The following is a 27,707-nucleotide window of genomic DNA, read 5'->3' on the forward strand; positions in this document are numbered from 1 at the left end:
TGAAGTGAAAGCAGAGTTACAAAAAGCATAAAGTAGCAAAATTGAACTTTTTTTCTTCAGCCTACTAAAAAAAGAACAGAAAACACATTTCTGAAAAAAAAAATGTCCTTTATATTTAAAATGATACAGTATGGGGATGGGGGAACAAACTGGGAAAATAAGATGCTAAATGACTTAAAACCTGGCTGTGTAATCAGCAAACAGAAAGAAGACACTAATCTCCCACTGAGCACAGAATTTTAACTAAAGGAGGAGAGTTTATATGTAATCAAGTTCAAAATGGAAAGTACCTTTATGAATCACAGAAAGAATAGGAAAGAATGGGATCTTATCAGTCACCAATGCAAATTTCAGTGCTCTGAGATTACTCAAAGTCACAGTCTTTCAAACTATTCAAGTCATCCTAACTGCATGCAAGGGTTCTACTACATACCTTGGGCATGAATTTAGATAGTACAAAAATGACGATGAGTAGAGAGGCTACAATTCCCACACTCATCCCCGTAGAATAGTAGAAGATATGGTTCCTGCAGAAAGAAGATTTATATTTCATAAAACATTTATTTGATGACTATGAATGTATTCCTCAGAGAAGGCATTGTTCAAACTGGGACAATCATTCTATTCAAAATAAGAAAAAAAAAAAGACTGATGGGCCAGAATAATAGAATAATGGGTTGGGCATTTGCCTTACTTGCAGCTGACCCAGATTTGATCCCCAACATCCCATATGGTCCCCCAAGCATCGACATGAGTGATTCCTAAGTGCAGAGTCAGAAATGATCTCAGAGCTTTGCTGGGTGTGGCCCCTGTTCCTCCCAAAAAATGACTGGGGACTAGAAAACTCATTAAGATATAGTGCATACTTTGTATGCAAGAGCACTTAGTTTAATCCCCTGAGCATCAAGTTAGAAGTGACCCCAAGAACCACCACCAGATGTGACAACCCTCCCCCACCACAAAAAGAAAGGAAGAAAGAAAATAAGATTAAAGCAATGAATTGCCCAAAAACTGAGTTCATTAAAGTAGAGATTGTGGGTACATAGATATAGTATAGTAGTTTGGTCACTGGCACTGCATACGGCTCCCCCAAACCCTCCCAGGAATGATCCCTGAAGACTGGATAAAGCCCTGAGCAAAGTAGTGTGTGACCCCAAAACCAAAATAAACAAAAAGTAAAAAAAAAAAAAAAAAAAAAAAAAACAGAGCTGGAGAGATAAAATGGCAGTAGAATATTTGCCTTACAGGTGGCCGATCCAGGACAGACCTGGGTTCTGGCATTCCATAAGGTCCCCCAAGCCTACCAGGAGTGATTTCTGAGTACAGAGCCAGGAGTAACCCCTGAGCACCACCAGGTGTGGCCCAAAAAAACAAACCAACAGACAAACTAGAGACTGGTATAATGTGGTTGCTGCCATATTATAAAGATTAATGTCAATTGGGATCCCTCAAATACATCTCAATACGGTAGTTCTACCCTGTCCTTTATCTTTTTATGGTTTCACTCACTCATAGCCAACCTCAGTATGAAAACATTATGTACAAAACCTTGAGAGAAATCACATTCACATAACTTACAGTATAGAATACTGTTGTAATCATTCTATGTGGTTATTATTTATTGTTAATTTCTTACTGAATTTAATTCATAAACTTTATCAAAGGTATGTATATATATATACATATATATACATGTAAGAAACACAATATATAGATATTAGTACTGTCTATGGTTTCAGAAATCCAGTGTGGATCTTAGATTTGATTGCTTGGGGAAACAGAAAATGACTGTAATAAACCTCTGAGTCTCTCATTCCCATCTCCATCATCTCCCAATCCAATTTGGTGTTCTGTTTTGCAGGGAATGAGGGGTGAGATTTGGAACACACCTGGCAGTACTCAGAGTCTACTCCTGGCTCTGTGCTCAAGCTTCACTCCCACTCTTGGCAGTGCTGAGATGCATATACAGTGCTGGTGACGGAACCAATATCAGCTACATGTAAGTCAAGTGCCTTAACCCCAGATCTTCTTTAAAGCCCTTGCCCTTTACTTCTTTTTGATGTTATTACTTAATTTGGAAGCCACACCTGACTGTTCAGGGATCATTCCTGGTGAGTCTTGCAGGATCATATGTAGTACCAAAGATCAAACCAGGGTCAGCCTTATGCAAGGCAAGCACCCTCCCCTTTACTATGGCTCCAGTCTTTTCTAAATATTTCTTGGCATTTTTTTTCTCTGAGGGGGGTTTTAAACTATATCAAGCAGTGTTCTGGGGACCATGAAGTGTTAGTACCAAGGGATGGATACTACAGGATACTACGTTGCATGTAAAACTAATACCTATATCCCTGTACCATCTCTTCCTACCCTTCAGAAACCAGTTTCAGTTTTGATTCTGGGATAAAGACCGTGTTTGGGTCACACCCAGCAGTACTAAAAGCCTATTCTTGGCTCTGTGTTTAAAAGTGATCCTGACCCTTGGTGTACTTGGGATGGACTCCATATGTGGTGCCGAGGGTTCAAACCAGAGTCAGAGGGATGAAAGGTAAGAGCACTTTAATCCTGTTCAACCTCTCCAGCCTCCCTCCAAACTAATTTTGTTTGTTTGTTTTTGGGCCACACCTGGCATGCTAAAAGGTGACTCCTGGCAGTACTCTCAGGACCATCTGGGACATCAGGGATCAAAACTGGGTCAACCATGTACGAGGCAAGCTCCCTAGCCCCCAAACCCATTTATAATAAGAATCTTTCTTCTGGGGATGGGAGTCAACTCAGTGAGCTGGAACATGTGCTCTGCATGATAGAGCCCAGGATAAGATACTTGACACATGTTCCCCCAGTGTGACCTAAAACAAACAAAAAAAAGAAAGCTTTCTTCTGAGGGCCTGCATAGATTTCCTGGGAAAAGAAGAGGCATGAATACTTCCCAAGTGCTGACTGGGAACTGAATTAATCCATAAACCACCTGGAATAGACCTAGAATAGAGTACCTATACCTATTCTAGGTTCTTTTAACCAGGTAGTTTTCTGTCACTGTTAGTTTTTCTCAGGATACTCAACTGCCACCAAACTTCAACCTCAAGCTTAATTGTTACTTTTTCCTTCACTGATCCACAAATAATCTTTTTGTGTACCGTGTACAAAGTTAAGGTTGATTCTACTTTTATTCAATGTTTAAATACCATAATTTTTATATTTGTACATGTAAGTTTTATATTTGTATATCCTAAAAGGCAAACAGTAAATAAGTGGTTGATATCTGTTTCTTTAATGGCATAAAACTCAAAACAGAGCCAAGTAAAATTGAGGGCTTTACTAATGGTGAAAAGGATGGTGATGTACTGACTAAATTTCATCACATGATGTAACTTACTAGAATAATTGCATTATTGTCAATCTTCCTAGATACAATAAATAAAATTATGGAGTTGAAGAGATAGTACAGCAAGGAAGGCATCTGCATTGCATGCAGCCAACAGGGGTTTGATCTCTTGCACCACATATGGGCCCCTGGGCCCTAGATGAAGTAATCCCTGAGTGCAGATCCAAGAGAAAACCCTAAACACAGTCAGGTATAGCCAATAAATAAATAATTAAATAAATAAAACCATGACATAAATTAAAGTGATTTTAAAAATTATTCAGGCAGAGACTACAGCTTATTATCCAACAGGGGAAATAGCTCAACAGGCTGGAGTACATGCTTTGCATGCCAGAGTCCAGATTCAAATTTTGGCACCAGGAGCTGGAACAATATCACAGTGGGTAGGGTGTTTGCCTAGCACATGGCCAACCCAGGTTCAATGCCTGGCATCCCATATGGTTTCCTGAGCCTGGCAGGAGTAATTTCTGAGCACAAAGCCAGGAGTAATCCCTGAGCACCATTGGTTCAATCCAAAACACACACACACACACACACACACCAAAGAAACCCTTTGGCACATCCTGGTATACACACACACACACACACACACACACACACACACACCAAAAAAACCCTTTGGCACAGCCTGGTACCAAAGTAAAGCCCCAAGATCCAATCGCAAATGCCTTCCACCAAAATAAAATTATTCAAGCAGGAAATGAGCTACCCATAAATATCTTTGAAAGGAGCATGACAGCCTTTTAAAGTCTTTATGAATAAAGCCAGGCAGGGTAGGTTTAAGCCTAGCCATTTGCACCTCACCAGAACCTACCTGCTGAGCAAGTCTCCACAAAAAAATAACATAAGTCCAAGGAGGAAAACAAGGAAGAGTCTGGAGTCAAATTCTGAAATAAATAAAGACTTTTGTTTAATAGGTGAACCAATTTAGAGCATTATAGATAAAAAGGCAATGTTGGCCAGATATAGTAACTAAAATAGATCACCTAAACAGCATTAAAAATTGCACACAAAGCCTGGGCACTCTCCCAAAGAGAGAGTATAATTAGGTCTTAGTCTAACCTGTACTTTACTGAAGATTTTATTTTTATTTAAGTAAGCTATTTGGGAAAATGCTTCTTTATACTACCTGCACTTTATGCAACCACCCACCAGAGGTCTCTACCACTATGGTTTTCAAGCCTTTGATCAGACTTGGGTTTAGGTTTGCCTAGACTTAGATCCATTCTCCTTTCCAGCTTTCCTGCTTCTCTCCCTTCCAGCACCATTAGTACTCCTTTATAGGAGAACTACTGGAAAAGTCTACACTCAAATACATCTCACACAAATACAGGGGCCCGGGGCCAGAAAGATAGCACAGAAGTAAGGCGTTTGCCTTGAGTGCAGAAGGTCGGTGGTTCGAATCCCGGCATCCCATATGGTCCCGAGTCTGCCAGGAGTGATTTCTGAGCGTGGAGCCAGGAGTAATCCCTGAGCGTTGCTGGGTGTGATCCAAAAACAAACAAACAAAAAACAAACAAACAAAAAAAAAAACCTTTAAAAAAAAAAAAACGGGCCCAGGGACCAGAGCGGTGGCTCAAACGATAGAGTGTCTGCCTTGCACGAGCTAAACTAGGACGGACCACGGTTTGATCCCCAGGCATCCCATATGGTCCCCCAAGCCAGGAGCGATTTCTGAGCTCAGAGTCAGGAGTAATCCCTGAGCATCACCGGGTGTGGCTCAAAAAAACAAAACAAAACAAAAAAAGAAAAGAAAAGGAAAGGAAAGCAGGGGCCCAAACAGAAGGCCTCTATATGAAATAATAAAACATTCCCAAAACTTTCATATTCAAGAGCAGAGTTTGGGGGAGATCACAAAGAGAGCAAGTGTAAAAGGGATGACTCACTATCGAGGGACCACCAAAAGCAGACCAATCGTGGCCAAGGAGCCAAGTCAAAGGGCTGGAGCACATGCCTGGCATTCAGTCCCTACTACCCAGAATTCCTATGGTTCCCAAACTGCTGCATGAAAGCAGCACTAGTGTGAGTATTATGTGTAATGGCCCCTAACACTCTTAACACATCTTGGCAGAAGTTCCAAAAAAGAAAAAGTAACTCAAAAATCCTATATACCTAAAGAACCAACGAATCCTAGGACAACAATAGGCTCTACTCATTTCAGAGTAAATGCCAGGAACTTTTATTACAATATCCCAGAACCCTGAACAATAACCATTTAAAAGTTTCTTTAAAATTTTAAGAAAAAGGGGCCCGGAGAGATAGCACAGCGGTGTTTGCCTTGCAAACAGCCGATCCAGGACCAAAGGTGGCTGGTTCGAATCCCTTTGTCCCATATGGTCCCCCGTGCCTGCCAGGAGCTATTTCTGAGCAGACAGCCCGGAGTAACCCCTGAGCACCGCCGGGTGTGGCCCAAAAACTCAAAAACCCAAAAAAAAAAATTTTTAAGAAAAAAAAGTTTAGAATCAAAGAGCCAGAAAAGGGACCAGAACAATAGTAGGGCATTTGCCTTGTATGCAGCTGACCCATATTCCTTCCCCAATATCCCATATGGTCCCCCTAGCCTGCCAGGAGTAATTTCTGAGTGCAGAGCCAGGATTAATGCCTGAACACTGCCGGATTTAGCCCAAATGGCCTCCTTTCCCCAAAAAAGAGCCAGGCAAATAATACAGTGGGTAGGACACTTGACTTACAAACAGCCAACCTAGGTTCAATCCCCCAGCACCTCTCCAAAGATCCCCTGAACCCTACCAAAAGTAAACCCTGAGCAAAGAGCCAATAGCATACTAAAGCATTGCCAGGCATGGCCCAAAAACCATCCACCGCCCCCAAAATCAGAGAATTTGGCCCTCCTCTGTAATACTTTCTCTGACACCTTAAAAAAAAAAAAAAAACTTCTCTCAGTTCCACCAATAAGCTATACATTTATTTGTTCAACAAATACTTTGTTTTTGATGGGTTGTTTTTGTTTTGTTTTGAGGACATACCCAGCAATACTCAGGGTTTATTCCTAGTAGGGCTCAGGGAGCCATATGTGAAACCAGGAATCAAACCTGATTGGATTGGTGCAAGATAAGTGCTCTACCAGCTGTACTATCACTTACGACTTTTTTTTTTTTTTTGGTTTTTGGGCCACACCCGGTGACGCTCAGGGGTTACTCCTGGCTATGCGCTTAGAAGTCGCTCCTGGCTTGGGGGACCATATGGGACGCCGGGGGATCGAACCGCGGTCCGTCTCCTAGGCTAGCGCAGGTAAGGCAGGCACCTTACCTCGAGCGCCACCGCCCGGCCCCTCACTTACGACTTTTACAAATACTCTTTTTAATTGTGAATTATTAATTTTCAGCTCCTAACCATCAAATTTTAATATTTAATAGTGGTGTTTTCAAAGGTAGATCTATAACACTTCAAAGCGTCTGTCTTTGTCTAGAAGTGCCCAAAAGGCAAGAATTTATCTGTCCTATTTACTCTGAAGAATAGCAGACATCTAAGTTCAGGATTCTTGGCAAAATGAGATGTGCAGTCATCATAATTCTGAGCACAGAGGGACTCACAGTGACCATAAGTCAAGTCTCAATTCTAAGCCTAATGAATTTCAAGTGAGGTAGACTCTTGCTGAACTGTCTGGAACACTGGTATAGTCAAGTTAAATTAGCACCAAAATGGAACTGTCCTGGACCGACATCTTAGTCTCACAAATTATACCTCCAAAGCTTAGACCCCCTTACTGTAGAATCAATCAGAAAAGCAGAGGTGGGGCCGGAAAGATAGCACAGGGCTAAGGTGTTTGACTTGTGCGCAACCAAGGACAGACCCTGGTTTGATTTCCAGCATCTCATCTGGTCCCCGGAGCCTGCCAGGAGCAATGTCTGAGTGCAGAGCCAGGAGTAATTCCTGAGCACCTCTTGGTGTGACCTCCCCTCCAAAAAATAAAACAGAAAAGCAGTGGTGAGACTTACTCCGGGTAACAATAACACTGTACTTCGTGTTGTCCTCCAAAATATCAACTTTGAGGCAGGTTTTTGTGCTGTATAAACCTACATTAACATAGGTGTCATTCAATTTCTCTTTTAAAAAGGAAGAAAAAAAATTCCAAATGCTAAACTGCTCTAGCTCCTTTAGTTTCTCCTCACTGTCCACCTGGGTAACTCGAACCAGTTTGGAACTATTGACCCGGATCTGTAACAGAAGAAAAATTAGAATGAGAAAGAAGAAAGTAGGAATTTTAATTCTTCATAAGTTAAAAAAAAAAAAAAGGAGACCATCAACCACTAAATTAGTAATGGTGGTAATTTCCAAAATAGCTTATGAGAACCATAGAGAGGCAGTGGATAAACATAATTGAGAGGGCAGAGCTATATAGTACATAATAGGGCGTTTGCCTTGCATTCAACCAACCAGGGTTTGATTTCTGGCATCACATATAGTCCCCCAAACCCACCAGGAATGATTCCTGTGTGCATAGCCAAGAATAAGACCTATGCATTGCTGAGTGTGGTCCAAAAGTTAAAAAAAATTTTTTTTATGTTTTCATATTTATATATAAATATATATATTTAATTTTTTAAAATAAAACTTAACTGAGCAGATCCCATTTACTGCACAGACTATAGAGAAGCAGTGGTTAGTGTAGAAAATGTTACAGTTGTTGAAAACATGATCTGAATCTACTATCAAGCCAAGGGAAAAAAACAGACTTCCAAGAAGAGTTATTAATGAGCTATTTATGAAAGACTATACAATGTGAGACTCTAGAAATTTTAAATTGCCATGCATACACATCCCTGAAATAAATAAAAATAACAGTGAGTTCAACAAGTTTATCACACGTCAGTGATTATTGGACAATGTTGGCTATACTATGCTCTAGATGGAATATGATTTTGTTCAGGGGCCACACATAGCTGTGCTCAGGGCTTACTCCTGAGTCTGCCCTTGGGATCACTCCTGACAGGTTTGGAGATTCATATAGGGTTATAGGAACAAACCAGGTCAGTTTTATTCAAGGTAAATGCCTTAGCTTCTGTACTATCACTGGTCCCAGAATATAATTTTTTTCCAGAATATGATTTTTTATCAATTAAAAAAGAGTAACTTTTTAAAAAATTACCATAAACCCACCCTTCTATTTATGTTTTGTTTTGGGGCCACACCCAGCAATACTTAAGGGTTACTCCTGGCAGTGCAAGGTGGACCATGGGATCCCAGGGATCAAACTTGGGTTGGCCTTTCCTGCTGTATTTCTCTCCAGACCACCCTTCTATTGCTTTTTTTGTTTTTGTTTTTGTTCATTTGTTTGTTTGCTTTTGGGTCACACCTGGCAGCGCTCAGGGGTTACTCCTGGCTCTATGCTCAGAAATCGCTCCTGGGGCCCGGAGAGATAGCACAGCAGCATTTGCCTTGCAAGCAGCTGATCCAGGACCAAAGGTGGTTGGTTCGAATCCCAGTGTCCCATATGGTCCCCCATGCCTGGCAGGAGCTATTTCTGAGCATACAGCCAGGAGTAACCCCTGAGCAGTGCCGGGTGTGGCCCAAAAACCAAAAAAAAAAAAAAAAAAAAAAAGAAATCGCTCCTGGCAGGCTCAGGGACCATATGGAATGCTGGGACTCGAACCACCATCCTTCTGCATGAAAGGCAAACACCCCACCTCCATGCTATCTCTCTGACCCCTATTTCTTTTTTTTTTTTAATCTTTATTTTACCATCCTTCTCTTTCTGATGGGAACAATAAATGTCCTTATCAGACATTATCAGAGAAGCAACAACATTTATTAAAAGGGCTCCTTTTGTTCAAACAGTGTTATAACCAGACATTCCTGTTTGCCAGGCTGCTTAATAGTGCTTTAATATAAATAAGAAAAAAAATCATTCTATCAAGGAGAAACTTCAGCTCAGGGAATTTATGGAACAAATAATGTAGATTCAAAAGAGAATAACAGCAGCATGGCAAAAGGAGTTTATATCTTGAGCTGGATTCGATCTCTGGTATAGTACATGGTCCCCAGAGCCTGTCAGGAGTGATTTCCTGATTATTCTCGGGAATAATGCCCGAGCGCCACCAGGTATAGCTCAAAAGCAAAACAAAACAAGTTTATATTCTGACAGGCTCTCAACAGTTTCTAGCCCAAAGAAGAAATAAGACCCTTAAAAAGAAAGAGGTATGTGTCTATGTGTAAAAGGAGAGTATAAGAAAAATAAGGAAGCTGGTGATTAAATAAAAAAAGAAAAAGAAAAAGAAGGATGCTAAGCTGTTTCTCTGGGAAAAAGAGAACGTCAAATACTGTAAGCTCTGGGGCCGGAGAGATAGCATGGAGGTAAGGCGTTTGCCTTTCATGCAGGAGGTCATCGGTTCGAATCCCGGCGCCCCATATGGTCCCCTGTGCCTGCCAGGAGCAATTTCTGAGCCTGGAGCCAGGAATAACCCCTGAGCACTGCCAGGTGTGACCCAAAAACCAAAAAAAAAAAAAAAAAAAAAAAAAAAAAAAAAAAAAATACTGTAAGCTCTAATTAAGAAGTTGAAAAAAAAGGAACATCAAATAGATATAAGTGAATATAAATATAAAGTATTTCAAGGTTCAACCCTAGTAAGACTACTAACAACATACTTTGTGTATGAGGGGAAACTGTGAGGGGGAAAAAAATCACAGACTTCTCACTAATCACAATTACAGAAGCTACCCCTGCTGGGAGCCTTCATATTTTTACCTGTATCCGAGTCCATATATCATGCCACTTTGGGATGAGCACGTTTCTGTAACAGAACTGCTGGCTACTATTGCTATTATAAACTCGGGATTCCCGGAGCATGATCACATTCACGTCAATTTCAGCTTTTTGCAAAGAAAGAAAATAAGAATTAAAGACAATATAACAGAACAAGACAACTACAACTCACTGATTAAAATAAATCACACTGACAACTTTCTTAAACTTGTGATTAAAATACACGTTGTCTAAAATACAAGAAAACTGAAGTAAGCAATAAGGCAGTCTAAGTAACTTCACAGGTGGACAGGAACAATAGTGCTATGAGGGGGCCGAAACTATAGCTCAGTGGTAGGATGTTTGCTTTGCATGTGGCCAAACCCCAGGCTGACCCCAATTCGATTCCCGACATCCCATATGGTCCCCCGAGCCTGCCAGGAGCAATTTCTGAGTGTAGAACCAGGAGTAACCTCTGAGCATCACTGAGTGTGACCCAAAAACCCTCGAAGAATAAAAATAAAAATATGGTGTGATGAGCTTGCCTTGCCTTGCTTGCTGGTATCCCATGTGGTCCCAAGCACTGCCAGGAGTGATTCCTGAGTGCAGAGCCAGGAGTAACCCCTGAGCACCACAAGGTGTGACAAAATAATTGTTTTCTAAGGATCTAGAGATGTAGCTCAGTAAAATACTTGTCTTGCAGGTGTGAGGCCTTCAGTTCAATTTCCATAACCATAAAATAAGTAAATAAAAAATAATAAATAGGGCAATTATTTATTAAAAATATTATAGTCATTAGGACCAAAGGGATAGTACAGGGCTTCAAGCACTCGCCTTGCATGCAGCAACTCCATTCCATCCCCAACACCACAGATGGTTCTCCTGAGTTCCACCAGGAGTCAGTCACTCATGAGCACAGAACTAGGAGTAGCCATTTAGTGAGTACTGCCAGTTTATGGCCTCAAACTGCCCAAAATACAAAACTGTAACTATCAATACAGGAACATATATATATATAAAAAACTATTGTGTTAATATGACAATATGCTATCTTCATCTTTTTTCTTCACATCTTTTTAAAGTTTTGGGGCAATACCCATCAATGCTGTGGGGGGGGGGCAAGGGGCAAAGTATTACTATCATTTTATACTTAGCCCATTGAAGTATTTCTTTGGCTGGCTGTCTTTTCATTTAACTCTCTCTACAATATTATGACATAAGTACTCTCATAATTCCTACTTAAATGAAGAGACTGGCTTTTAGGGTTGTTTGCTTATTTGTTTTGGGGTCACAACCAGTGATGCTTACGAGCCATTCATAGCAGAATACTCAAGAATGAATCCTGGCAGTGCAGTGCTGGAGGACCAAGCAGTATGTTGGATCAAATTGCCTGACACTGATATCCCATCTGGTCTCCAAAGCCTGCCAGAAATTATTCCTGAGTTTCAATTCCAGGAGTTAAGTAAGATGAGCACAACCAGGTATAACCCCTACTCCAAAAAAGTAATAAATCCAAAATCACACTAGTAAAGAATTTAAATGAGATTCACACCCAGGTCCTATTTCCCCTTAAAGATAAAATTAAAGTAACCCCATTTGCTGATTTTTTTTTTAATCCCTTTTATAGGAGGAGCAGAACTGAGGCAGGAGCCATAGCACAGCAGGTAGGGCATTTGCTTTGCCAGTAAGCAACCCAGGTTCGATCCCTATCCTACCAAGAGTGATTCCTAAGTGCAGAGCCAGAAGTTATCCTATGCACAGCCAGGTATGGCCAAATAAAATAAGATACAAACAAGTGAGCAGATTGGAAACTTTTAAATGAGTGTAATACCTTAAATACCCATTAAAAACAGCAAGGGCAGTACATTTGCCTTACAGTTAACCCAGACTCAATCTTCAAAACCCCATATGGTACCACTGAGTCTGCCAGGAGTGATCCTTGAGCAGAGAGAAAGGGTAAGCCCTGAGCAATGCCAGATGTGACCCCTTCCCCCTCAAAAATATGTCAGGCTGCTTTCTTCCCAATGTTTTGTTTCAACTTTTCAAAGCAGGCAATGACTACACACTTTACCCTTAATTTTACCTAAACAGACCAGAAGTCCCATCAATCTCAGTTAGTAAGATTTTTGGGAGATTTTGTTTTGTTTTGGCCACATTCAGCAGTGCTCAGGGCCTACTCCTGGCTCTTCACTCAAAAATCACTCCTGGCAGGCTCAGTGATTTGGGATGCCAGGTTCGAACCCAGGTCCACTGGATGCATGCAAGGCAAATGCCCTACCACTGTGCTATCGCTTCGGCTCCAGTTAACAGAGTTTAAAAGTCTCCTCCTCCATTACTTCTTGGCCTTTTGGCTAAGATCAAGTGTAGTATCAAGTGTAAAAGTGACCTCCACTCTCCATGTCCTACTCACCTGTGCACATACTACCATCTTTACCACAAAATTTTTACAAAACATCTTAATTTCTAGGTTGTCCTTAACAATTTATAAATGCTCCTTTAAGTGTAAATTTGGTTATCATCCTAGTCCTTAGTAATAAAAGTGGGTAATTTAAATAAACAAGGTAACAGTCCAAAATAAGTGGGGGTTCTGTGGGGTTATTACACCCAGCAGTATCCCATGCCCTAACTGATGTACTATCACTCTGACCCCAAAATACCTTTATTAATGTTTTGTTATAGGGCAACACCCAGAGTCATACTCTCCTAGTGGTGCGCAGGGGACCATGTGGTGCCAGAAATAAATCCTGGCCTCATGCAAACAATATGTCTTAACATCCGTTTAGCTTTCTCTCCAATCCACTGTAAAATAGTATCAAGATAAAGTAAAGAATGATTCTGAAGTTAAATTCAGTCTTAAATCTAAGAACAAAACTAGGGGTCGGAAAGACAGCACAGCAGCAAGGCACTTGCCTTGCATGCAGAAGGATAGTGGTTCGAATCCCAGCATTCCATATGGTTCCCCGAGCCTGCCAGGAACGATTTCTGAGCATAGAGCCATGAGTAACCCCTGAGCACTGCCGGGTGTGACCCAAAAACCAAAAACCAAAAAAAAAAAAAATGGGACCAGCGCAATAGTACAATGTGTAGGGCACTTGCCTTGCACACAGATGATCTGGGTTCAATCCCTGGCACTACATATGGACCCCAAGCACTCTAGGAGTTAATTCCTGAGTGTAGGGCCAAGAATAACCCCTGATCATCACTGGGTTTATTCCAAATTTAAAAAAAAAAAAATAGAAACGTTTAGAATAAAACCTTGGATTTGTTAGAACTAAGAACTGATAGATATTGTCACTAAGCATAAACAAAATTAAAAGATTAGATATGTGCGTGTTGCCAGGAATAAAACTAAGGGTTTCATCCAAGTAAAACATGTGATCTACCCTGAGCTACATCACAGAACCAAAGACTTAATTTTTTTGGCTTGTTTTTGTTCCTGGCTATGTGCTCAGAAATTGCTCCTGGCTTGGTGGACCATATGGGATGCCAGGAATCAAACCCAGATGTGACCCCATCCTGGGTCAATGCATGCAAGGCAAACGCCCTATCGCTGCAACACCTCTCCGACCCCTCAAAGACTTAATAAAATTTTTTAACTCTGGGGGCCTGGAGAAATAGTACAGCAGGCAGGGTGTTTATTTTGCATATACCTGACCTGGGTTCAATCTCTAGAACCCTATATATTCCCCTGAGCCTCACCAGAAATGCAGAACCAGCATCACCAGTTGTGGCAAAAAAAAAAGTATAACTCTGGGAAGATGTCACTAGGGATAGAGCTCATACTTGCATGTTATCTCACACACACACACACACACACACACACACACACACACCTTTTGTTTATTAATAGATACTACACTACTGAGAAACACACACACACACACACCTTTTGTTTATTAATAGATACTACACTACTGAGAAAAAGACAACCAACCAGAAAGATTACTTAAAAGGGTAAAGAGCATGCCTTGTATGCACTAGATCCTGCGTTTGTTCCTAGTAACTGCATTGCTACACACTTCTTCTCTAACCCAAACATCCCCAGGTATAGTCTTATTGCCTCAGACTGCAAGACCCAAGCACCACACATCCAAGTTTAAATGCCAAACTAATAGGCTCGCATACTCAGGCTGAAGATACTAGAATTGTCCCCTGAGCAAACTAGGTACTTCAGGGGAGCACACACACCCTACTCAAGAAAATAATAAAAAGTGGTCAAGAGATAGTACAGGACTCAAGAAAATAATAAAAAGAGGTCAAGAGATAGTACAGGGGTTATGAAACTTAGCTTGCGGGGCCGGGCGGTGGCGCTAAAGGTAAGGTGCCTGCCTTGCCTGCGCTAGCCTTGGACGGACCGCGGTTCGATCCCCCGGTGTCCCATATGGTCCCCCAAGCCAGGAGCAACTTCTGAGCACATAGCCAGGAGTAACCCCTGAGTGTTACCGGGTGTGGCCCAAAAACCAAAAAAAAAAAAAAAAAAAAAACTTAGCTTGCATGCAGTCCAATCTGTTGGATCCCCTGCATTCTATACAGTCCCCTGAGCATTTCTTCTAGAAGTGCTCCCTGAGCAAAGTCAGCAATGAGCCCTATTAATGAGCCAGGTATAGTTCCATAACCAATAAATAAATAAAAAGACCAATTCATGGGGCCAGAGAAATAGTACAATGGGTAGGGCATTTGTTTTGCATGCAGCCAACCTGAGTTCAATCCCTGTCACTCAATATGGTACCCCCAGCCAGCCAGAAGTAATTCCTGAGTAAAGAGTTAGGAGTAACCACTGAAAATTGCTAAGTGTGGTCCAAAAACAAACAAAAAGGACAATAAAATAGGAAAAAAATATCTTCAAATCATATGCCAGAGAAGGATCTAATATCCAAAATATGTAAAGAAGTATTACTCAATATTAAAATATAAACAATCCAATCTTTAAAATGTGGTAAGTCTTTGAATAGACATGTCAACAGAAAAGGTATTCAAAAGACCAATGAAGAAGCTCAACATCATTAGTCATTATATATATCAAACTATAATACAATATCCAGTAGGACAGCAACAATAGATGAGAATAACAAGTGCTGGAGAGGATGTGAAGATATTAAAACACTCAAACAATGTTGGTGGAAATGCAAATAAAGCCTCTTTGGAAAACAATTCTAACCTTCTAAGTAATTCCTCAAAAAGTTAAATATAGAACTGGAGATAATACAGGATAAGACTTCACTTGCATGCAATCAACCTTGATTCAATCCCCAGCACCACTTGGTATCCCCAATCATCCCAAGCCACATCTAAACAATGCTAAAACAAACAACAACAACAAAAACTGCCCGCCCCCCCAAAAAAAAAAACAGTTAAGTTTATGGGAGCTGGGAGATAATACAGCAGATAAGGCTCACGCCTAGTATGCATTTGACCCATGTTAGTTGGCACTGCAAGACCTCCTAAACATCACCAGATGTAGTCCTGGAAGTACCTGAGCACTACAGGATTGGCTCTTATAGTCCCCAGCACTGACACAAAGACCCAAGTTACGCCAGATTCTCAGGCCCTAGTATCTAAACACCTGCTTGTTTGGCAGAGAATTGTCTGGAGTGGCCCCTGAACTCTATGAGCACAGCTTTGAAGCCCCCATCAAAAAAAGAAGCAACATAGGATTATGACTTGATCCAGCAATTCCACTTCTATGACACACCCATGAGAATTTAAAACACAAAACACATGTCAACACAAAAATGTGAACAGGAATATTCACTACAGCAATATTCATAATAACCAAAAAGGAAAAACAACCAAAAGGTTCATTCATTAATATGGAACAAAATGTCATATACCCACAGAATAGAATATTACTTGGCTATTATAAAAAAAAAGTCCTGAGAGGTGGGTCTGGAGTAATAGCACAGCAGGTGGGGTGTTTGCCTTACACATGGCTGATCCAGGTTCAATCCTCAGCATCCCATATTCCCCCGAGCACACCAGGAGTAATTTTTGAGTGTAGCAGTCAAGAGTAATGCCTCAAGTGTGGCCCAAAAAACAAATAAACAAAAAAGTGTACGAAGGGGACTGGAGAAATAGTATATCCAAACCAGCTTTGACCCTTGGCATCCCATATAGTCTCTTGAGTACTACCAGGAACAAGTCTTAAGTGCAGGGCCAGGAGTAATTCCTGAGAACTGAAAAAATAATACAATGCAATGCAATGCAACGCAACGCAATGCAATGCAACGCAACGCAACGCAATGCAACACAACACAACACAATACAATACATGGACCAAAGAGAGTACAGCTTAGAAGGGTACATGTCTTGACCTGAGTTCAGTCCCTGACAACCCCCAAGCTCTACCCCAGGAATGCTCACTGAGCACAGAGTAAAGAATAAGCCCTGAGCACAACCAGGTGTGACCTCCCCCTTCCAAATACTGTAAAGTACTAGTAGATACATAGATATAGATAGATATATATGCATACATATAAGAACATGTTAAATCTTGAAAATAGACTGCATGAAAAAAGCCTGATAGAAATGCATATAACAAATTATTCCATTGACATGAAATTTCCAGAAAAGGCAATTCCGCAGAGACAGAAAGTAGATTAGTAGAAGTTGGTAGAAGACAAGACAGGGACTACTATTAAGAGTTCATTTGGGGGGCCGGCACGGTGGCACTAGAGGTAAGGTGCCTGCCTTGCCTGCGCTAGCCTAAGACAGACCTCGGTTGGATCCCCGGCATCCCATATGGTCCCCCAAGCCAGGAGCAATTTCTGAGCGCATAGCCAGGAGTAACCCCTGAGTGTCACCAGGTATGGCCCAAAAACTAAAAAAAAAAGAGTTCATTTGGGGGCCTGAGAGATATCATGGAGGTAGGGCGTTTGCCTTGCAGAAGGACAGTGGTTCAAATCTGGCATCCCATATGATCCCCCGAGCCTGACAGGAGCGATTTCTTGAGCAAAGAGTCAGGAGTAACACCTGAGCACTGCCGGGTATGACCCAAAAACCAACAACAACAACAACAACAACAACAACAAAAGAATTAATTTGGAGGCCAGAGAGATAGCATGGAGGTAGGGCATTATTTGACTTGCATGCAGAAGGACATTGGTTCAAATCCCAGCATCCCATATGGTCCCCCGAGTCTGCCAGGAGCGATTTCTGAGCATAGAACCAGGAGTAAACTCCTGAGTGCTAGGTGTGACCCATGCCCACACACAAAAAAAAAAGTTCATTTGAAATGTTGAAATTTCTGGTGTGTGATGTCTGCACAAACTTGTGAAAATAATAAGAAGTGAAGGAAGAAAGTTTCATAGTATGAGATATATTTCAATTTGGGGAGGGTTGGATTTTGGGCCACACCCGGTGATGCTCAGGGGTTACTCCTGGCTATGCACTCAGAAATCACTCCTGGCTTGGGGGACCATATGGGACAGCGGGGGATCAAAACGCGGTCCATCCTAGGTCATCGCGTGCAAGGCCCTATAGCTGTGTATAGCTCCCATCCCTATTTCTTTTTTTTTTTTTTTTTTTTTTTTTGGTTTTTGGGTCACACCCAGCAGTACTCAGGGGTTACTCCTGGCTTCATGTTCAGAAATCGCTCCTGGCAGACTCGGGGGACCATATGGGACGCCAGGATTCGAACCGATGACCTGCATGAAAGGCTAACACCTTACCTCCATGCTATCTCTCTGGCCCCTCTGGTCCCTATTTCAATTTTTTTTTTTTTTGGTTTTTTTGGGGCCACACCCGGCAATGCTCAGGGGTTACTTCTGGTTGTCTGCTCAGAAATAGCTCCTGACAGGCACAGGGGACCATATGGGACACCGGGATTCAAACCAACCACCTTTGGTCCTGGATCGGCTGCTTGCAAGGCAAACACCGCTGTGCTATCTCTCCGGGCCCTATTTCAAATTTTTTAACTTAGTTTTGAAAATGAGAGAGGAGTAAAAAATGTTCCTTAACTCTCTTAGGTTCCCTTGACTAGGTCTGCAAATTAAACTGTCAAATATTTATTTATTTATTTATTTATTTATTTAGGTTATTTGGGAGTCATTCTGGTGATATTGGGCAGGAGGTTGGAAAAGGGACACCTGGTTCTGTGCTAAAGTCACCCCCTGGTGCTGGAGAACCCCAGGCCTCCCCACGCAAAGTATACATTCTACCCTTTGATCTACTGCTCAAGCTCTGCAAGTTTTTAATAAAAGTTTCAGGAGGACGTCAGCTTGCTTTGTGTGCATCCAACATCACTTCAACTCCGAGGACCACATTTGGTCTCTCTGTACCCCCAGATATGATTCCTAAGTATCCCTGAGCACTAATGATTGTGACCCAAAACCAAACAGAAGTTTTTCCTGAGCCTGATTCCCTGAGGACCACCCAGAGTTTTCCTGTGTGTGACCCCATAAGAAGTTTTCCATGGCATGGAGAACATAAATGAAGACCCAAGGAACAGCCCTGTACTTTCAGGCCAAGTTTAACAGAGTAGACAGTTGTCAGGAATAGAATAGGCTGAGGAATAACTGCAGTAAACTGGGAAAGCTGCAAGACCTACGGAGTTCTTTTTCTTTCTTTTTTTTTTTTTTTTTTTCCCCCGTTTTGCTTTTGGGCCACACCAGGCAGTGCTCAGAAGTTACTCCTGGTTCTGCACTCGGAAATCACTCCTGGCAGGCTCAGGGGGCCATATGGGATGCCAGAGACTGGACCCGGGTCCATCTAGGGTCAACCATCTGCAAGGCAAACGCCCTGCCCTACGGCTGTGCTATCTCTGGCCCCTAGAGTTCTTTTTGTCTTCCTATCCTCACAGATAAGATCCTCTTGGGGCTGAAGAGATAGCACAGCAGTAGGATGAGGGTGAGGGTGTTTGCCTTGCATGAAGGACTGTGGTCCAATCCTGGAATCCCATATAATCCCGGAGCCTGCTGGGGCAATTTCTGAGCATAGAGCCAGGAGTAGCCCCTAAGCGCTGCTGGGTGTGACCCAAAATCCAAAAATTAAAAGTTTAGCTAAGGAGGACACTGGCTCACCAGATGATTTTATGACCTATTTCAGGATAGACAATAGCAAAACAGAAGAAATTAAGCATGACTCTCCTGCCTCTCCTACTTTTTACATTTCCTCAGTTTAGTCAATGCTGACACAATTTGGAGACATCAAAATCTGATTTCCACCTACCAATTTATCACTAGGATTTAATCCAATAAGAAATTGTGCATCCTCTAAACCTATCTTTTGTAAAATGAAACCTTTTAAAAGTTCTGTTGAGGGGGGGCCAGAGCGGTGGTACAAGCGATAGGGCGTTTACCTTGCATGGACTAACCTAGGATGGGACTGCAGTTTGATCTCCTGGTGTCTCACATGGTCCCACAAGCCAGGAGCAATTTCTGAGTGTATAGCAAGGAGTAACCCTTAAGTGTCACTGGGTGTGGCCCCCCCAAAAAAAGGGGGGGTATTTGAGGAGACCAGAGCCACAGTACAGTAGATAAAATACTTGCCTTCAGGGCTGGAGCAATAGCACAGCAGTAGGGCCTTTACAAATCAGAGTTCAATATCTGGCTTTCCATATGGTCTCCCAAGCCAGGAGCAATTTCTGTGTGCATAGCTAGGAGTAACCTCTAAGCGTTACCAGGTGTGGTGGCCCAAAAAACAAAAAAATAAATAAAATTTCAAAGGTATTTTAGTAATATTTACTGAGTTGTGATACCAACTGCCTACTACCCTTTTCATTGGGTGGGGTAGATTAGGCCACAGCCAGTAGTGTTTAGAGCTACTTTTGGCTCTGAGCTCAGAGTTCACACCAAACTGTATACTCAGGGGATCATATGTAGTATGAGGAATGAAACAAGGGTCTGCCATAAGCAAGACAAATACTTTAATCCTGTACTAATCTCTCCAACCCAACATCACACCCTTTTTTTTTTAATTTATTTATTTATTTATTATGAGAACAAGGGTGCAAAGAAAGAGGACAAGGTAAAGTTACAGTGGAAGGACAATCACCCATAACATAATTCTCAGAAGTCCCCTTGCTGATATCTTAAATTTGAAATTTCAGCCAAAGAACATTAAGATAAGTAAGACAGAATCCATGTACAATTACTTTGTCCCTCAAGTCCCCAGATTGTAACACATTATAATATTTCTTAACAGCACACAAGGCAATCCAAAGCCATAAAACTTATGTAACTCCTTAAATATTACAGGCATAGTATTTTCTTACATTTCCATATACATGCATATTAGCTTAAGTTAACCTCAAATTTTAAGTGAGTTCTTTTTAAGGATTAGAGTCAAAGGAGCACAGTAAAAGTGGTGTTAGAGTGGCAATTGTTGTTTGCATAGGCCCACCAAAATATGAGGGACATGGAAAGAAATAACCTTGGCCTAAGTACAAAGAGACCAGACCCCTGAAGTTTCCTGAAGTCATCACACCCTTTTAAACTCACTAGTATCTTAAAGAGATACAAATGTCAGGGCCGGGCGGTGGCGCTAACGGTAAGGTGCCTGCCTTGCCTGCGCTAGCCTTGGATGGACCGCAGTTCGATCCCCCAGTTTCCCATATGGTCCCCCAAGCCAGGAGCAACTTCTGAGCACATAGCCAGGAGTAACCCCTGAGCGTTACTGGGTGTGGCCCAAAAAAAAAAAAAAAAAGAGATACAAATGTCAATAGCACTAGTCATAAAAAAAAATTAAAGCCGGGGCCAGAGAGATGCATAGTGGTAAAGCATTTGTTTGCCTTGCATGTGGAAGGACGGAGGTTCAAATCCTGGCATCCCATATGGTCCCCCGAGCCTGCTGGGGGCGATTTCTGAGCGTAGAGCCAGGAGTAACCCCTGAGCGCTGCCAGGTATGACCCAAAAACAAACAAACAAAAAAAATTAAAGCCAAGAAAAGCATCATTTCAAAACTAACTCTAAAATTATTCAGAGTGATAGCACAGTAGTAGGGCATTTGCTTTGCACATGGCAGGCCTGGGATGAACCCAGGTTCAATTCCCAGCATCCCATATGGTCCCCTGACTCTGCCAGGGGCGATTTCTAAACACAGAGCCAGGAGTAACCCCTGAGCACCACAGGGTGTGGCCCACCCCCAAAAAATAAAAAAAACCATTGCATTTCTTCCCAAAAAAATTACCCAGGGGCTACAGAGATAACTCAACTGGCTTTAGTGATGGCACCACATGCAAGAGGTTTCTCATATGGTTCCCCAAACACTGCCAAGAGTGAATCCTGAGTTCAGAATCAGGAGTAATCTCTAAGCATTGCCAGATGCAGCCTAAAACCAACACACAACACACACACACATACACACACACACACACACACACACACACACACAAATTCTTATTTAATTTGAAACATAAAAGTGAAATGGGGTCATTTAGATAATACAATGGGTAAGTCACTGCCTTGCACTAAACTGATCCAGATTTAGATTTAATCTTCAGAATCCTTATGGTCCCCAAGCCCCACCAGGTATGAACCCTAAGTGCAGAGCCAGGAATAAGCTCTGAGCACCACTGGGTATGGCCTCCAAAATAAATCAATTTACTTTTTTTGTTTTGTTTTTGGGCCACACCTGGTGGCGGCGTTTAGGGGTTACTCCTGGCTCTGTGCTCAGGAATTACTCCTGGCAGACTCAGGGGTGCATATGGAATGCTTGGTGACTAAACCCAGGTCTGCCTCATGCAAGGCAATTGCTCTCCCCACTGTGCTTTTTGCTCTGGCCCCTAAATCAATTTAATTTTAAAGGGCTCATTAAGCACAAAATGGAAATAGATCTAAAAAAAAAAATCAGTGACCACATAAAAATATAAACTTTTTGTTGTTTTGATTTTGGGCTTTTAGGTCATACATGGCAATTCTCAGTGTCTACTTCTGGCTCTGTACAGGGACGATGCCTGTCTAGTGAAATCACACCTGGGTCAGCTGCATGCAAGACAAGTGACTTACCTGCTTGCTGTACTATCTCTCTGGTTCTATAAATCTATTCTAAAAGAATAAATTACATAAAAGTTTTTCTTGGGCCCGGAGAGATAGCACAGCGGTGTTTGCCTTGCAAGCAGCCGTTCCAGGACCAAAGGTGGTTGGTTCGAATCCCGGTGTCCCATATGGTCCCCCGTGCCTGCCAGGAGCTATTTCTGAGCAGACAGCCAGGAGTAACCCCTGAGCATCGCCGGGTGTGGCCCAAAAACCAAAAAAAAAAAAAAAAAAGCTTTTCTTTACATTATTAAAATATATATTCCCTTAATATATTAAAATGTATGCAAATTGATCTTTAAAGTATACAAAAATATAAATACAATAGGTCAAGAAAGGGGCCAGAGAGATAGCATGGAGGTAAGGCATTTGCCTTTCATGCAGAAGGACAGTGGTTCAAATCCCCCACATCCCATATGGTCCCCTATGCCTGCCAGGGGCGATTTCTGAGCGTAGAGCCAAGAGTAACCCCTGAGCACTGCCAAGTGTGACCCAAAAACAAAACAAAACAACAAAAAAAAAAAGGTCAAGAAAAAGTAATACATTCTCTCCCAAAAAATCTAAGTCAGGGACCAGACTTAGGAACATAGCCAACTTTGGTTCAGTACTCAGCACCCCAACTCCAAGCACTGCCAGTCGTTACCGTATTTTTCATACCATAAGACACACTTCCCTCCACCCCAAAGTGCATCTATGGAGCAAATGTCACCTGGAGAGAAGCCTGTAAAAACTATACATCTTATGGTCAGGTACGTCTTATGGTGCGAAATATACAGTAATTCCTGAGTGCAGAGCCAGGAGTAATCCCTGAATATTGCCAAGTGTAGCCCAAAAACAACTTAAAAATTTTTTAGTCTAAACAGTAAATTTAAATAGTTAATAAGCAGAGCTGGAGTGACAGCACAGCAGTAGGATGTTTGCCTTTCACATGGCCGACCCAGAATGAACCCAGGTTCGATTTCCAGCATTCCGCATGGTCCCCTGAGCCTGCCAGGAGTGATTCCTGAGCACAGAGCCAGGAGTAACCCCTGAGCACCACAAAATGTGGCCCAAAACATACATACATACATACATACATGTTAAAAATAGTTAATAAGCTAAAAGATGTTCCTTACAAGTAAAACATGAAATGCCAAGAAAATTAAGATAATACTAACAAGCTGGGGCCGGCACGGTGGTGCTAGAGGTAAGGTGCCTGCCTTGCCTGCGCTAGCCTAGGACCGATCGAGGTTCAGATCCCCCAACGTCCCATATGGTCCCCCAAGCCAGGAGCTACTCTGAGCGCATAGCCAGGAGTAACCCCTGAGCATCACCGGGTGTAGCCCAAAAAATAATAAATAAAATACTAACAAGCTATCAAACTAGTCAAGATTTTAGTCTAGGATATCCAATGCTAGCAAGATACAAATCACAAGCAAAATACTGTTGACAATAGTGTAAACTGGCATAATATAGCAAGTTATTTCAAGGATTAAACTACATTTTAGCTTGTGACCTAAAAATATAAATGTAATATTGAATGATATTCACATAGTTGTTACCACAACAACACAACCAACAACAGAAATATCTAACAAAATGTTTAAATCAGGAGCTGGAGAGATAGTACAGTGGGTAGGGTGCTTGCTTTGCACGTGATGGACCTCATTCAATTCCTAGCACTCTGCATGACCCCTGCAATCTTGCCACCTGCCCAGAAATAAGTCCTGAGCACTACCAGGTTGGCAAAAAAAGAAAAAAAAATCTAAAAATTAAACGTGTTTAATTCAGAAACATTAAATAAATGATCTATCCATAGAAGAGATAACATTTATGAAGAATAACACAAGAAAATATTTTAATATAAAATCAAATAAGGTTATTTCTCATAACTGATGAAAAACCGATCTGCTAAGAGGCAATGAACATACTATCATTAAAAAAAATTGGAGGGGGGCCCGGAGAGATAGCACAGCAGTATTTGCCTTGCAAGCAGCCGGTCCAGGACCTAAGGTGGTTGGTTTGAATCCCAGTGTCCCATATGGTCCTGCCAGGAGCCATTTCTGAGCAGATAGCCAGGAGTAACCCCTGAGCATAGCCAGGTGTGGCCCAAAAACAAAAACAAAAAACAAAAACAAAAAAAAAATTGAAGGGAACTGAAAAGATAGATTCCCAAGGCCAACCTGGGTTTGATCATTGGAAGTATACATGGGGCCCTTAACCCTGCCAAATATAATCCCCAAGTGAAGAACCAGGAGTATGCCCTGGCACAACCAGGTGTGACTCTATAAATAAAATCAAAATAATAAAATTCATATTAATTTTTTTCTGGGATCTGATCTCAAAATGCATGACTTACAGGTGTGAAGCCATAGATTCAGTCCCTGCTACCAGAAAAGAAAATTTTATTAATTAAAATGTGGGGAAGAAGGGCCGGGGAGATAGCATGGAGGTAGGGCATTTGCCTTGCATGCAGGACAGTGGTTCAAATCCCAGCATCCCATATGGTCCTCCAAGCCTGCCAGGAGTGATTTTTTTTTTTTTTTTTTTTTGGTTTTTGGACCACACCCGGTAATGCTCAGGGGTTACTCCTGGCTATGTGCTCAGAAGTTGCTCCTGGCTTGGGGGACCATATGGGACACCGGGGGATCTAACCGCGGTCCGTCCAAGGCTAGCGCAGGCAAGGCAGGCACCTTACCTTTAGCGCCACCGCCCGGCCCCCAGGAGTGATTTCATAGCATAGAGCCAGGAGTAATCTCTGAGCACGGCTGGGTGTGACCCAAAAATAAAAAAAATAAAAAAATGTACAAAAGAAAATAAAGTGTGCTAAAATACATTGCCTTTGAATGGAATAAACAGTAAGAATTGGATTTGTTCTAATTCATTATATTTAATTGTACTTGCCAAGACATCTGAAATAAACACATATTTTTATAATCTAATTTTTAACTGTCAGAAATAAAAGACATTTTTTCTGAAATATCTCCATTTTTTAAGTACTCCTTTTCATCTTTACATAATGAATTTTGAAAAGCTATTCACCATTTCCTAACTGCCCAATTCATTATACAGTTGCTACCCACCAATATTATCAGGCTACAAATAACTAATAAATAACAATAATAAATAATATCCTGAGTTTTCAGCTCCAAGCCATGGAGTCCCTGTTACTCTCCAAAAAAGACATATAAAGAGGGCCAGAGCAATAGCACCGCAGGTAAGGCATTTACCTTGCAAGTGACCAACCCAGGTTTGGTCCCAGGCATCCCAAATGGTCTCCTAAGCTTTCCAGGAATGAGCGCAGAGCCAAGCATAACCCCTGAGCATGGCCAGGTGTGGCTCGAAACCCAAAACCAAACAAACAAAAAAGACACATAAAGAGAGATTGAGCATGAGCACCATATAGAGACATTCTCACTCTCAAATCCACAATCCTGCTTTAGAGGTGAAGTGCATTCAAATAATAAGTACTCCTTCAAATGTTATTCAGGGTAAAGGTATACCTATTTCTCCAACCCCTAGCCCAAAAAAATATATTTAAGGATTTTGCTATCCTTATGGGGGCCAGATAGCACAGCGGTAGGGCATTTGCCTTGCATGCAGCTGATCCGTTCTAATTCCGGCATCCCATAAAATTCCCCACCCTCACCCCCGTGTCTGCCAGGAGCGATTTTTGAGCACAGAGCCAGGAGTAAACCCTGAGCACCACCGATTGTGACTCAAAACACAAAAACAAAAAAACAAAAAACAAAACAAAACAAAGGATTTTGCAATCTGGGGCTTGCAAGAGATAGTACAGTTGACAAGAAGCTTGCCTTGCATGAAGCTAATCTGGGTTCGAACCTTGGGATTCCAGGTGGTCCCGATCATGACTGGAGTGATCCCTAAATACAGAACCAGGAGTGAGCCCTGGGCAATACTGGATGTGGAACAAAAACTTAAAAAAAAAAAAAAAAAAGTTTTTTTGCACTTCAATACATCTGAGGCTCCAGAGAAAACTTTCAAGCTGTAGCTCATGAGGTCAGAGCAATACCTGGCAGTATGGGCTAGGAGTAATTCTTGAGACAGAGACAGGAGAAACCCCTGAGCACCACCCCCAAATAAAATAAAACAAAATCAAATAAAGCTGCAGCTCAGTATGTGTTCTACCACTACAATGAGTGGTAGATCACATACCCTGCATGTATGGATCCACACACACACACACACACACACACACACACACACACACACACACACGAAAAAAGCTGCAACTAAAGATAACCTTAAGTGACAGCAAGAGATAGCAGCATCCAGCCCAAGAGGTGAGAATGCACAAGTGTTTACAAAGATACTTATTTCCCTTCTACTCCCTCCAATGCAAGTTGGGGAGATTCACTTACACACTGTCCCTCCAGCCAGCTAGGAATGATCTCTGAGAGCAGAGCCAAGAGTAAGCTCTGAGCAACGACGGGTGTGGTCCCTCAAAAAAAAAAATGATGATGATGATGATAATAATAATAATAATAAATTTGTTTGAGGATTTTATAAAGTCCCTAAAAATCTATTCAATATGTATTTGTATCTTTTTGTTCGTTTTGGAAAGGGTAATCTAACAGATCAGCACGACTTGGGTAGAGTCAGATGGGTAAAATGGGAGTGTCTGAGGCTTCCAGGTGCACAAGTCATTAGATGGGAGATCACAGAATTTGGGAAGCTGTATCTGAGAAGTCCTGAGAAGAGAGTACTCTAGGTAAGGAATAAGTAGTTCAAGTGCCTAATGAAATGTGGCTGGGGGTGACTTCGCCTCCTTCCAGCCAGGACCCCCAAAAGGATGCTGCAACGCGAACCATTCCCCCCTTCACGACCTCGCCCCTAGAATAAACCCCTACTCTAGAATAAACTCCCCCAGGCCCCCCACGATCGCTCAGAGCCAGACCCCCTTTAGCCTAGCAACGAGACGTCATTCACCCCAGGCCTGAGGCCCTACAGCCAAGTAACGGCCCAGCATAGCATCTCCAGGACGAACCCCAATAGTCTCCAAACAACCCCTCTCAGTACCCGCCTCGCCCCCCTGACAGCTGCTGCCCGGGCGGTACCTGAGCCGCAGACCAAGCAACCGGAGAAAACCAGGAGCAGCCACATTGCCCCGGAGCCCCCACGACCCCCGCCCCAAAACCCAGCACCGACGGGCTGAGCCAACGCCACTTTCATGCCTCCCGCCATGGTCGTCTCAGGCCGCCTCCTCCTCGCATGCCTCCCCCCTCCCAACTCGCCTGAGCGACAAGGCAGGCAGCCAATCCTCTGCAAGACCCGCCCCTAGTGGGCGGGGACTACGGCGCTTAGTTCCTGACTCTAAGCCCTGTAAGCCCCGCCCCCTAGCAACTGACGGCAGTGGGCGGGAAAAGCCGCTTCCAGCCTAGTCGAAAACGGGTCCTCGCATTAGCAAGGGCGACAGGAAGATCCCGCCTCTTCCGTCTCCAGCTTCGTTCCGATTGGTGAGATTGACTGTGTCTTAGCCAATAGAAAGTCAGAATGGGCGTGGCCTCCCGGATCGCGTTTGAAATTGACACCCGAAAGGTATTCAGTTCTCTCTTGGAGCGGAAGGGATAGGACCTGGGCTAGGTCTCTTGCCTTAACGCGAAAACAACGCGAGTGATTCCTGCATGCAGAGCCAGGAATAACCCCTGATCACCCC

The 27,707-nt window shown here is 42.3% G+C and overlaps 1 protein-coding gene and 1 non-coding gene across 3 annotated transcripts in view; one reads left to right on the forward strand and one right to left on the reverse strand.

Annotated features, from left to right (window-relative positions):
• NEMP1 (nuclear envelope integral membrane protein 1) overlaps positions 1 to 27,235 on the reverse strand; it is a 32,728-nt gene extending 5,493 nt beyond the window's left edge. Inside the window, exons 1-5 of one of the 2 annotated variants that reach the window (XM_049783660.1) lie at positions 27,109 to 27,235; positions 10,086 to 10,210; positions 7,339 to 7,558; positions 4,197 to 4,269; positions 434 to 527 (exon numbers count right to left, since the gene is read on the reverse strand). In XM_049783660.1, coding sequence (XP_049639617.1) covers positions 434 to 527; positions 4,197 to 4,269; positions 7,339 to 7,558; positions 10,086 to 10,210; positions 27,109 to 27,235 — 639 coding nt within the window. The remainder of the gene's footprint in view (positions 1 to 433; positions 528 to 4,196; positions 4,270 to 7,338; positions 7,559 to 10,085; positions 10,211 to 27,108) is intronic. The other variant, XM_049783661.1, reaches the window with a different exon arrangement.
• Positions 12,414 to 12,604, forward strand: LOC126023340 (U2 spliceosomal RNA). The gene has a single exon (XR_007500492.1). It is a non-coding gene; the product is annotated as a U2 spliceosomal RNA (small nuclear RNA).
• Positions 27,236 to 27,707: the final 472 nt, after the last annotated feature.

This window comes from Suncus etruscus, chromosome 11 (genome assembly GCF_024139225.1).
Source record: "Suncus etruscus isolate mSunEtr1 chromosome 11, mSunEtr1.pri.cur, whole genome shotgun sequence".
In the NCBI taxonomy this organism is placed as follows: domain Eukaryota; kingdom Metazoa; phylum Chordata; class Mammalia; order Eulipotyphla; family Soricidae; genus Suncus; species Suncus etruscus.